General features: G+C 43.7%; 1 protein-coding gene across 1 annotated transcript in view; it reads left to right on the top strand.

Moving 5' to 3' along the window:
- The window catches only part of LOC124614367 (ionotropic receptor 75a-like), a 164,769-nt gene that overhangs the window by 47,912 nt on the left and 103,090 nt on the right, over nt 1–13,767 (top strand). The window contains exon 4 of the mRNA XM_047142941.1: nt 10,270–10,394. Within this exon, the coding sequence (XP_046998897.1) occupies nt 10,270–10,394 (125 nt within the window). The remainder of the gene's footprint in view (nt 1–10,269; nt 10,395–13,767) is intronic.

Here is a 13,767-nt window from a genome sequence, read left to right on the forward strand (position 1 = left end):
AGATGAAAAACGGTTGGGGCCAAGTAGGGGCTGTATAGAGGTTAGTCGATGACAGAGAACCCACGTCATTGGATGTTTGCAAATGACCCAGCACTCGTGTGTAGTCTGGCATTGGCTGAAGAAGACGGTGCACCATGCGTGGACGAACTGTTCGAATGCGAAACTCACTTACAGCACACTGTTTCTCAGGCACCGACACAGTTATGTTGCACGCCGCCATGTTACAAGCTGCAATTCGGAGCCCTCTTACGGCAGAGGGCTGCAAATACGTAGATACGAAGAATAAAGCTGTAGAATATCAATAAAGTTTGTTTTCTTTAAATATCTTTAAGAGTTGTCACACTGTGAGGGATTATTTTTCAGCACGTTCTCGTAGAGAGACAATGTATCGAGTACTCAGGAAGTCTCGGGCATCGTAGAGAGCTCAGTCGATAAGTGTATAGCCTACTCTTATATGAATCTCATAAACTTCCCGACCTGGCAGATACGTCTCGATAGTTCTGGATTTGTGAACTCACTCCTCTGAAAAACACCTGCTCACCTCTGCATAGAACGGACCTACGACCAAACATCGCCTTCAGTTTCACATATGTTCCCGTATCGCTCAAGTGGCTTAGCAGAGCTGTCAAAGGAACATTTACTTATTGCAATTTTGGTCATTTCTCTTTCTACTTGGCTTTTTCAGTCTTTCTCATCTTCTTATGAATTGGGACTATTTAAAAACCTGTCTAAACTGTTTCTGTCTCGACGTAATGAAGATTATAATGTCAACATGAAGAATTAGCAAACAGACATACAATCACACTATGTATGTTTTCCTGTCACATCTCTGCACCAAGCAAGTTATGAAAGAACAAGACTTTGCTTTCTTCTTTATGTGAGGATTTCCAAATTTTCTTGGAGAAGTATGATACTGATTTTAATTTCATATCAATATTAAATTTCGTCTTTCTGAAACATGATCACGAAAATCTCGAATGCGGAGTCTCCAGAAACTCTGAGAGGCATTTGCTGTTGTGTTTGGTGTAGCAGCTAAGAAGAAAGGGTGATTGCGTAAAATATTTTCGTACTCTTAGATTTTCTGACTCGTTCCACCATTATGAGAACTTGATTTCGTTGCAGCACATTGCAATAACGGAGTTTTTAGTATTAGATTACTGTTCGAGAAATCTCATAATCAACCATTTGACATCCACTGCTCGATAAAAGCCTCCTGTAGCCTTTTAATGCATTACTGGCATCATCTGTTATGCATCCATTATGTGTCTTCATATTTGTTAATGTTATATATCAAGTCATAGCCAGCAAATCCTAGTCTTGTGCTTGGCTTTGCTGACTCTCAGTCAAAGAGTGTTGGGTTCGATTCCCTGACAGGTCGGGGATTTTCACCGTTTGGCGCTATGTCTACATCTACATCTACATCCATACTCCGCAAGCCACCTGACGGTGTGTGGGGGAGGGTACCTTGAGTACCTCTATCGGTTCTCCCTTCTATTCCAGTCTCGTATTGTTCGTGGAAAGAAGGATTGTCGGTATGCCTCTGTGTGGGCTCTAATCTCTCTGATTTTATCCTCATGGTCTCTTCGCGAGATATACGTAGGAGGGAGCAATATACTGCTTGACTCTCCGGTGAAGGTATGTTCTCGAAACTTCACCAAAAGCCCGTACCGAGCTACTGAGCGTCTCTCCTGCAGAGTCTTCCACTGGAGTTTATCTACCATCTCCGTAACGCTTTCGCGATTACTAAATGATCCTGTAACGAAGCGCGCTGCTCTCCGTTGGATCCTCTCTATCTCTTCTATCAACCCTATCTGGTACGGATCCCACTCTGCTGAGCGGTAGTCAAGCAGTGGGCGAACAAGCGTACTGTAACCTACTTCCTTCGTTTTCGGATTGCATTTCCTTAGGATTCTTCCAATGAATCTCAGTCTGGCATCTGCTTTACCGACGATCAACTTTATATGATCATTCCATTTTAAATCACTCCTAATGCGTACTCCCAGATAATTTATGGAATTAACTACTTTCAGTTGCTGACCTGCTATATTGTAGCTAAATGATAAGGGATCTTTCTTTCTATGTATTCGCAGCACATTACACTTGTCTACATTGAGATTCAATTGCCATTCCCTGCACCATGCGTCAATTCGTTGCAGATCCTCCTGCATTTCAGTACAATTTTCCATTGTTACAAAATCTCGATATACCACAGCATCATCCGCACAAAGCCTCAGTGAACTTCCGATGTGTGTTGTAATCATCATTTCATCAACATCGTCGTGCAGGTCTCCAAAATGTCGTCAAAAAAGAAAAAAGACTTGTACCAGGCGGCCGAACTCCGCAAAAGAATACTTCCGGACAACAAATCCATATGAACATTTCATTTACCAAGTCGTCGTCACAGGTATTCTTCTCTCTCCGTAATCAGCATCTACAGCTACATGACTCCTTTGCAATTCACACTTAAGCATTTGACATAGATCTCATAGGACAACTTTCATGCTGTTTGTGGACCGCTCCCCTCTCGAATAGCACGTAGGAAAAATGGACTTCTAAATCTTTCCGTGCGAGCTATGATTTCTCTTATTGTACTACTATGATCACTTCTCGCTGTTTAGGTGGAAGTCAACAAAATAGTTTGGCAGTCGGACAAGGAAATCTGAGAATGAAATTTTTCGTGAAAAGATGTCGCCGCAACGAACAACGCTTTTGTTTTAATGATTGCAACCCAAGCCCTAGTATCATATATGTGGCACTCTCTCCCCTATTTCGCGATAATCCAAAATGAGCTGATCTTCTTTGCAGTTTTTCGATGTCATCCGTCAATTCTATCTGGTAAGCATCCGATACGGTGCAGCATTATTGTCAAAGAATACGGACAAGCGTCGTGTAGGCAGTCTCTGCAGTAGGTATGTCACTCCTTCTTTCTATCAATAAAACGCACTTCTTAGTTTTTTATGTAATAGTTTTGTATCTGATAGTTCCAGTTTAAGTTTTCTATAATTGCAATTCCTCATACTGTTTCAATCAGTAATTACCAACACGCATCACACCACTGCTCGCTCAACCACCCTCAGTTTTTGACTGTTTGTATCTCTGGAACTCTGTGTCTCAGAGGCAAGAGTCCAAGCTAGTGATACATACTTGTGGCAAACGTTTCTTTTCAACACATCGCAAGTAATCAATTGCAGTAAATACTTCTAAATACCAGCTTGAAAACCACTGTGCACAGCATGGCGGAAGGTACTTCGCACTTTCATTCTTCGATTTCTGCATTTATGGATCATGTGAAGCAATTTCGTCATGATTTTGTATTTTTTCCTGATTTTCGGTCGTTCCGGTATTTCTGCATTGTTTCACTATGTTCTTTTCGTCTGTCACCTTTGCGTACTGCGATGCTCTTTCTGACCTTTTCCTGAAAATCACCAAACATCCTAATTTGTTTCGTAAAGTTGGCTTACCCATTATATCTGCTTTTGTGATGTTGATTTCTGTTAGGTCGTTTTTCACTTCTCTGAACTAACCGATATGCGTTTTGGGATTTTTGTCGAAATGGTCAGATGTATTTTGAGTCAATCTTACCGGGTTCGTTCGAATCAAGTGACCATAAACCGAAATTCTCGTTTTCCTGAGAGCATCAGATAGTTTTTGAGTCTGGGTGTAGATTCCTTCATTACTTCTTCTCATCCATGTATGTCCAACCTTTCTTTTCCGTAATACCTTCCTTTCCTTTTTATCCATCTTTTCAATTTGTCTCTTTCGTTGAGAGCTCTACGGGGCGAGGTAAAGGTCTGGATGCATCCTTATAAAATACGAACGGTGTGAGGAATCGTAACTGCGTCTGGTACGGGGTATCTGTAGGAGGGGGTACAACTCGTAGGAGCTATGGCGACAGCGGCGAGCATCTTGAAATTCGCCATGTTGGAGTTGGGTTACATGTTTCACATGGGAAGGGGGTCATTTGACACATCATTTTGAGTTGCCTCTTTCTTAGTAGTATACATGCGAAATCTGTTTTAAGGTACTTTTCATTGTGAAGGAATAATGACCTGTTAAAGTCTGAAATTGCGAGGACGTGATTAATTATGTTTATTGAAGGCGTTGAACTGTGCTAATGAGTCGTGGACGAAGTACCAGAGCGACTGCTGCTGACTTCAATGGCCAGCATCCTGAGAGAAATAATATTTCTCTTTTGACAGTATCCAAGTTCAGCAGCAACTGTGAAAAGTCCAAATTGCAGTAAGCACCAGTTATCAGCAATATCTGGTGTCATTCAGCGTTCAATTCTACCTGTGTTGCTGGCACACCAATGGCGCCCGCACAAGTTACAGATGCAACATCATCTCTCAGAGGATGATCTTGACTGGCGGGTGTAGCTTTCAGAATGGGCTCTGGACCAGTGTAACAGAAATCCAAACTTCATACGACTGGTTTCCTTCAGTGACGAAGCTAATTTTTATGTGCAAGGAGAAGTAAACAAACAGAATCAGAGTTGCTGGTCATATGCAAGCCCCTCGTGGCTGTATCCATGTAAAGGTGCTGGTGGCGAAAGAGTAATAGTTTGGTGTGGAATTTGGGACACAAGAATCATGGGTCCAATGATATAAACCTGAATGTGGAGAAGTATCTTAACATGGTCCGTGATTATGTGCTTCCAACGCTGTTGAAGCCGCAGGGTGATTTTCCAATGTTCTTCCAAAAAGACGGCGCACCTCCCCACTATGCTACTGAAGTCAGACAGTTTCTAAATGGACAGTTTGGAGGTCACTGGATGGGTAACAGGGGTTTTATCGAATTCCCACCACGGTTCCCTGTTCTTACACCTTTTGACTTTTGCCTGTGAGGATATTTGAAATCAACTGTGTGTGAGGTAAAAATCAATAATATAGCCAATCTTCGTCGGCGTATTTGGGAGACGTGTGACTCTGTTGAGCCACAGATCCTGTGACGTGTGCAGAGGACTGGCAAAAAAGGCTCCGATTGTATATCCAGTGCAATGGAGGTCATACAGAACATATGGTGTATTGCCGACTCTGACATGTTGACAAGTATCCTAAACTTTAACAACTGTTAACTCCTACAAAAATAAAGTATCTTAAAGCAGATTTCACATGTATATTCCTGAGAAAGATGTGCCATATGACCCCCCCTCCCCTTTTGAAACACGTAACCCAAATCGAAGATAACGGATTTCAAGATGGCCGCAGCTGTCACCATAGCTCCACCTACAGACACCCCACACCAGACGCCATAATGATTCCTCACACCGTTCGAATTTTATAGGGATGCATCCAGACTTTTGACTCATCCTGTACATTCCACTGCATAAAGGCTCTCCGGTTTATTGACAGTGTCATAGAGTAGAATTCTTGTGTCAAGTGAGAGTGATTACTTACTTACTTACTTTACTTTACGCGATCAGCCCAGGACCGCGCGCAGCTTCAAGACTCTTCTTCCACTGGATTTTGTTTGGTGCCTTCTGTCGCCAATGACCCTCTACGCCGATCTGCAGTAAGTCTTCATTGATTCCATCTCTCAACCTTTTCTTTGGTCTTTCTAGTGGTGCTCTTGCGCAAGGAGTAAAATCATGGATTTCAAAGGCCATCGGTGCTTATCCATCCGAGCGACAAGTCCTGCCCAAAATAGCCGATTGCTTCTCATCAGGCTTACAGTGTTTGTGGTCATAGTGTAGATTTCACCCAACTCACAATTATGGCAGATCCTCCATTCTCCAGTGATCGCATCTTGTATTGGACCATGGATATTTTCTAAGACTTTTTATGCTAGAAAACAATAAGATTATTTTAGTTTTCCTCCGGTCGCTCCAGGTTTCGCCACCATACAGCCCTACAGACTAGATCAGTGTCTTGTACAGCTTGAGGTTGACATTCCTTGAGAGACTGCTTGATTTGAAAAGCTGGCCCAGCCTGAAGTACGATCTGTTTGCGGCTTGGATCCTCGCTTTGATTACCCCCAGGCATTTAAAATTATACCCCTGTGGGTGATAGGGTTCCGACTACTAGAGGGTGCAGTGGGTCATTTGAATAGGCATGAGCTCTTCTCATCACGAGATACTCGATCTTAGATTTATTCGTAAGGAAACCGATTCTGCTCGCTGCCGCCTCTACGCTGTCGCTCATCCGCGTCAGTTCTTCCTTAGATCTTGCCAACAGGGCCACATCGTCGACAAATGAGAGGTACGTGATATTCTCACACTCTACTTCGATTCTTATGGAAAACTTCCCTGACCATCTTTTCGAGCGCCTGGCTAAACAACACCGGTGCCACACCATCTCCTTGTTTCAGCTCTGTATTTACGTAAAAGCTCTTCATGACCTGGTTCCCAAGCTTCACTTTTCTTTTGGAATCAGTGAAGCAAGCTCGAACAAGGCTGACAAATTTCTTGGTATTACAAACTCGGTTAGGCAATTTATAAGGCTCTCCCAGTGGATGCCGTATACGCATTCTTAAAATCTATGAAGAGCACATGCAGCTTTTCGCCGTTTTCTCATATCTTTCCGGTGAGCCGTCGCAGCACATAGATGATGGGTATAAAGCAGATAGCTGTATTCCAATTTTCTGGGATCTCCTCCCTTCAATCACTTCTGCCTGGATTCCTTCTGCTCCTAGACATTTGTTCGTCCTCAGCTTCATTACCTCAAACTTTATTTCCTCCTGTGTGTGTATGGTGGGTAATCTAAATCTACAGTGTGAGGAGGCAGAAATTCGAACAGATCTTTAGATGCATCACAGTTGTGGAGCTCCCTAAAGTACTATTTCCATCTCTCGGCAATGTTGAACTCATTGGTGAGTATTGTACCATTATCTGTCCTAGACGAATTTTGAGAGTGGTTATTAATTGTCAATGTCTTTTGTAAATTGTCACGCCAATTCTATTTTCCGGACTCTGTTTGTGTTTGCTTCTTTATCTAGTCCGTTTGGTTGTATCATTGCCCCTAAATACCTACATAAATACACTGAAGGGCTTAAGAAAGTGGTATAGGCATGTGTATTGAAATAAAGATATATGTGAACAGGCAGAATACAGCGCTGCGGTCGGCAACGCCTATATAATATAACAAGTGTCTGGCGCAGTTGTTAGATCGGTTACTGCTGCTACAATGGCAGGTTACCAAGATTTAAGTGAGTTTGAACGTGGTGTTATACTCGCCGCACGAGCGATGGGACACAATATGTCCGAGGCAGCGATAAAGTAGGGATTTTCCCGCGCGACCTTTCACGAGTGTACCGTGAATTTTAGGAATCCGTTAAAGCATCAAATCTCCGACATCGAAGCAGCTGGAAAAAGATCCTGCAAGAACGGGACCAACGACGACTGAAGAGAATCGTTCATCGTGACAGAAGTGAAACTGTTCCGCAAATTGCTGTAGTTTTCAATGCTGGACAATCAGCAAGTGTCAGCGTGCGAACCATTCAACAAAACTCATCGATATGGGCTTTTGGAGCCGAAGGCCCACTCGTGTACCCTTGATGACTGCACGACAGCCGAAGTGGCCGTGCGCTTAAAGGCGCTGCAGTCTGGAACCGCAAGACCGGTACGGTCGCAAGTTCGAATCCTGCCTCGGGCATGTATGTGTGTGATGTCCTTAGGTTAGTTAGGTTTAAGTAGTTCTAAGTTCTAGGGGACTAATGACGTCAGCAGTTGAGTCCCATAGTGCTCAGAGCCATTTGAACCATTTTGAACTGCACGACACAAAGCTTTACGCCTCGCCTGGGCCCGTCAATACGACATTGTGCTGTTGATGACTGGAAACATGTTGCCTGGTCGGAAGAGTCTCGTTTCAGATTGGACGTGTACAGGTATGGAGACAACCTCATGAATCCATGGAGTCTACACGTCAGCATCGGCTGTTCAAGCTAAAGGAGGCTCTGTAATGGTGTGAGGCGTGTGCAGATGGAGTGATATGGGACCCTTGATACGACTAAATACGACAGGTGACACGTACGTAAGCATCCTGTCTAATCACCTGCATCCATTCATGTCCATTGTGCATTCCGACGGGCCTTGACAATTCCATCAGGACAATGGGACACCCCACGCGTCCAGAATTGCTACAGAGTGGCTCGAGAAACACTCTTCTGAGTATAAACACTTCCGCTGGCACCAAACTCCCCAGACAAGAAAAATTGTTTTGGCTTTCTGGGATGCCTTGCAACGTGCTGTTCGGAAGAGATCTCCGCCCACTCGTACTCTTACGGATTTACGGTGTCAATTCCCTTCAGCACTACTTCAGACATTCGTCGAATCCATGTCACGTCGTGTTGTGGCACTTCCTCGTGCTCGCGGGGACCCTACACGTTATTAGGCGGATTTATCAGTTTCTTTGGCTCTTCAGTGTAGTTATAGATTTTCTTTCTTATGCAGATCGCGTATTGATTGAATGGAAAGTGCCTCTTTACATAGTATGACTGTGTTCATGCCCTAATTTCTCTTCTGTTATTCTCGTAATCCCTACGCGAGATATACGTTGGTGGCAGGAAAATGACTCCACAATCTTCCTCTCATGCCGTTTCACTATCTTTATCCAAGAGGGTTTCCTGGGAACTATTCCGTTTTTCTTCCGAACATTACCATTAAGTTCTTCGTACACGTTTTTTTTTTGTACTTTTTATGAGAGATATCGACCTGTTACAATCGTAGCAGTGCGCCTCTGAAACACGTTCGGCGTCTGTCCATGACTCCTTAATAAGGATTCCAAACATTGGAACAACGGAATTAGTCGCACCACTGTCTTGTGCGCAATTTCCCATAGATTCGCTGCACATTTACAGAGCCCGGCCAACAAATCTTCCATTCACCTTCCCTAACAATGATTTTACCTTATGGTCTCTTTTGATGTCACTGCTTAGTATAACTCCTAAATAACCATTCAATGTGACATTCTCGAGGTGATCACTGTTATTTTTATAATAGAATACTATAGGATTCTTTTTCTTCGTTGTAGACATTATATTGCAATTATGACATTTAAAGAGAACTGCTGTTCGTTACTCTAAGTAAAAATTTAGTTCAAGTCTTCTTTGTATTTCCTTACGATCGTCCAACGATGATAAGCGAACAGTCTTATAACGCTGCTGACCGTATGTAATAACCATTTCTGCTTGTGGAGAGTATCAGAGTCCTATTACGCTTCCTTGGACCACTCCTGCTGTTCCTTTCGTTTTTGAAGAACATTCATCGTCCAGTACGACTCTTCTGGAGTCTACTTATCATATAATCAAATATTCATCGAGCCAGTCCTCTGCCTGCGTAGACACTCAGTCTAGTCATACCGTAGTTAGTACCCGACGCAATTCTGAAGTCTAAGAAGTAGGAATCTACCACTTCACCTGCACCTGTTGTTTGCAAGTTGTCGTGAATGAATAGAGCAAGCTGTCTGTTCCACATAAGAAACGTCCTCATCTGGCTTTATGGCTTCATTGTTACCATATATAACTATCTTTTCGGTTAAATGTTCGAACAAAGAAAAAACAAAGTGACTTAGAAATTATGTAATGGAATCTTGTCCGAATTTTGATAGCCAAACAAAGAATTGGAAATGGACAAATGGGATATCAAATCGACCAGTTTGAGGTATAGTTTAGCAAAAAAAAAAAAAAAAAAAAAAAAAAAAAAAAAAAAAAAAAAAAAAAAAAAAAAAAAAAAAAAAAGTGTGTAAACGAAGTGTCGAAATGTTCATCTCTTCAAGTTCTAGTTATTTTTCGAATAAAAATTTGCGCTGGAGTGATATTTAACTGCCAATAAAAAAATGAAGTACAGAAAAGGTGAAAAAAGGCCAAATTTTTGTGTAGCTGTGAGAAATAAAACAGATTAGGGAAACATTTACACACGTCTGTATGATTCTCGAAATGATATACGAGTACACCATATGGGAAACCAAATAAGAATTTAAGGTCCAATATTTCTCTTAGAACCGCAGAATTTTAAAGAGTGCTAGCGGATATTTGCCTGCTGGATTATGTAGACCGTCCCATCTCATTTGCTGTACATCATTTGAAGCATTGTTCAAAGGAGGATGAAATGTTTCTATAATCTGTTTTCTTTCTTGCTTTTAGATAAATAACTTCACATAACACTTGACGACCTTTTTACAGTTTTTTTGCTGTTGTGTTCATTGAACATTCTTTTGGTTGATTTCCATTGTTGGTTACAAACTTGCTCTACTACGCTTTTTCGTTCGCTGTGTGCATCCGCATTTAAACGTGTGGGTGAGTAAGTGCTGAGGGAGCGTCTCTCTGGCTCGGCAGGTGGTGGATACGCCCCCGGACAGGCTGGGGGAGCGCCTGCTCGTGGTGCAGGACCGCCACCTGGACACCAACATCCGCTTCGGCTGGGACCTGTGCCAGAAGCTCAGCTTCATGTTCAACTTCTCGTAAGTAGGCGCGCTGCGGAGCTAGCAACGGATGTTGATGATGATGATGTTTGGTGTGTGGGGCGCTCAACTGCGCGGTTATCAGCGCCCGTACAAATTCCCAACCTTTGCTCAGTCCAATCCTGCCCCTTTCATGAATGATGATGAAATGATGAGGACAACACAAACACCCAGTCATCTCGAGGCAAATGAAAATCCCTGACCCCGCCGGGAATCAAACCCAGGACCCCGTGCTCGGGAAGCGAGAACGCGACCGCAAGACCACGAGCTGCGGACAACGGATGTTGAGCGCACTTCTTTCATGACACAGATGGTACATACGCTGGGTTCGGACTGACGCTCATAGCCAAAAGTATTATCTTTATTGTACATGAGGTACAGGTTCTCAATGGAGTTTCAGTATCCGACATAAAGTGCTTAGAAAGAGTACAAAGTGGGGGGGAGATGGGAATGGTGTGCTATTGCTAAACCAATCCATAGGGAGAAAAGCTGGCAGTAAGAAGATAATATCTTGGAGGACCCTGTTCAGCAACGGCACAACCCTCATATTACCCTTGATAGCGATGCGAAGAGACGGACGTTCACACATGGTAGCGGCCCAAAACGTGACTGACGCAGCTCCCTGAAGAACGCGATGGTATAATGCATGGGACATGCGTCGGCACCTGGTTGCCTGCACATTCTTCTGTAACCATCATTCGGCGACAGTCAAATCGTACACTCGTGCGTGAACAGAATCCGAGGCTATGATCCAGGTTCCATTCCAGACGATCCCTTGACCCACATCTTCACACATCAGGGTACTGAGGGAACCATTAGATTATCTTAGATAATCACTTGATAAATAAATTTACTGAAGTTCTTTCAATTACAATTGGTATAAATTTGTGGTTTGCTCCACAGATTTCTGAGCATTGGCCGAAGAATAGTCCAGGCCGGTTTATTGTAAATGTTCCTTGATTTAGTCGACCTGGTTGTCTGTAAGAGATGATCGTATAGAGACAGTTGCGTACCATTTGCGTCGATTGGCTCCATAAAGCAAGCGAACAGTTCTGCTGCAGCAGCTATATTTTGAGGAGTGTTTTTGCCGACGGTCTTGCCGCAGTGGTAACACCGGTTCTCATCAGATCACCGAAGTTAAACGCTGTCGGGCTGGATGGGTCACCACCCGGTCTGCCGAGCACTGTTGGCAAGAGTGGTGTACTCAGCCCTTGTGAGGCAAACTGAGGAGCTACTTGATTGTGAAGTAGCGGCTCCGGTCTCGTTAACTAACATACCACCGGGAGAGCGGTGTGCTGACCACATGCCCCTCCGTGTCCGCATCCAGTGGCCCATTTGGGCTTAGGATGGTACGGCGTCCGGTCTTTACAGATGGGCCTTCATGTCCTATTCGGGCGAAGTTTAGTGTAGTCTGCATGTTTAATCAGATTCTCAAACCGAAGAGAGAAAATCAGATCGTCCCACGAACTGTAAGTTAAGAATATTGCCACGGTGGTGCACTGAAAAATGTCATGGTCTGCATACAATGATTTTGTGTGTTAATACTCTGTAAAATACATTCCACCGACGGATAAATTCTCAGCCTGATGGTTGAAGTTAATTCGCCACAGCAGTTTGACGCTAAATTATCTATAAAGCTTTGTCAAAAAATGTTCAAATGTGTGTGAACTCTTGTGGGACTTAACTGCCAAGGTCATCAGTCCCTAAGCTTACACACTACTTAACCTAAATTATCCTAAGGACAAACACACACACCCATGCCCGAGGGAGGACTCGAGCCTCCGCCGGGACCAGCCGCACAGTCAATGACTGCAGCGGCTTAGACCGTTCGGTTAAAAAGCTTTGTCAGTGTATGTTCGAAATGCTACTGATACTCAGAATTTTTATGACTTGACAAGAATCTAAAAGGAGACGATATTTCTTTTCACTAAACGGAAGAAATGCGTTGTGACATTTCAGTCACATGTCGCTATGCGATGTTTTTCTTTTTATTTACTCAATTTTTATTATGTTTCAGGAAAGCACAGGCTGGGTAGGTATGGAGGTAGTTTCAGTTTACTTTGGTGAAAAGCGAGCGGGCTGAGCGGCCGTGTAGCGTGACCGCAAGAGGTCTGTCACGAAGGCTGTGGTGGAAGAGGCCAGACTCATAGATACTGCTTTTCGCAGAAGCACCTCTAGTAAGCCCTGGTCGTCCATTTCGGCTACGAATGGGGTTTTCTCCTTTGAAAGGAATTGCCGATGAGATCCCAGAGAACTGCCATGTGTAACGAATTCACCTTCCGATACACAGGGCACAGAGGAGAATGATACGGCGCTGCTAGCCTATTGTGGGAAAACTCGTTGCCTTCTCTTCAGAATCTGGTTATCTAGTCAAGTGAACCTTGTCCATCACCGTGCTTTGGTGAGAAGGACTCGATAAATGAGCGGAACATGATTAGGAGTCAATACCCACCTTCTGCATACTAAAATTTCATCCGTGAGCTAAGAGTAGGAAACTTACGTAGGCTTCCCCTGAATTCTGGAGAAGAAAGCGGGATTCTGCCTGTTCTCTGTAACAATGCCTGGAGATCGTCCCCTCCAGGCTGAATTTCTTAGGAGTTTCGAGAGTTAACGAGGAGACGAGGATTCCGTTTCGGGACGTGTTGTGGAGGGGGTGTATGGAGCTGTGGCAACTATTGTCGGCTGCCATCTCAACCAATCTGCATCCGGCACTGACTCGGGCTTTGAGGTGCATGTTCGCTGAGTTGTAAGTTTCTCACTTCGCAGATAGCGTTCTCTGTTATCTGAGCAGCTAAAAATTTGCAGGATCTGCAGCGCAACTTAGGATGCTTGATTACTTGTCTTATTCCGCGAGTCTTGCACTCGATTACTTTGCATTTGCGAGCTGTTCATATTACGAAAGTTTGCTGTACTTCCAAAACTGACTTCAAGTTAGATTTGACGTATCCTACAATGTGTTAAGGGTACATTAAAATACAAATAAATTTCTAGTGAGCCACAGATTGGTGCCAGCTTTCGGAGAACAGATTATTCTCATTATAGCAAAAGCTTAGTAATCGTTTTCTTTGGTCCATGTAGAACTTTGTTCACAATAAACTGATATTGCTCAATGAATTCTTGCCTTGCAGTTGTAAACCCGATTGTCCCAAATAGACGACCCGTAGATAATAAATATAGTTAGTTATGTTGCGTTATTATGTTATGTTAACCGGGGACCTAGAAACGACGGAGACGCTCCGTCCCCGCCGCAGCCGCAGTGGTCCGCAACCCCACGAGGAATACCGCAGTCCACTTCACCCCTCCGCCGCCCCACACCGAACTCAGGGTTATTGTGCGGTTCGGCCCCCGTTGGACCCCCCAGGCAACGTCTCAC

The sequence above is a fragment of the Schistocerca americana genome, chromosome 1, assembly GCF_021461395.2.
Source record: "Schistocerca americana isolate TAMUIC-IGC-003095 chromosome 1, iqSchAmer2.1, whole genome shotgun sequence".
Taxonomy (NCBI): domain Eukaryota; kingdom Metazoa; phylum Arthropoda; class Insecta; order Orthoptera; family Acrididae; genus Schistocerca; species Schistocerca americana.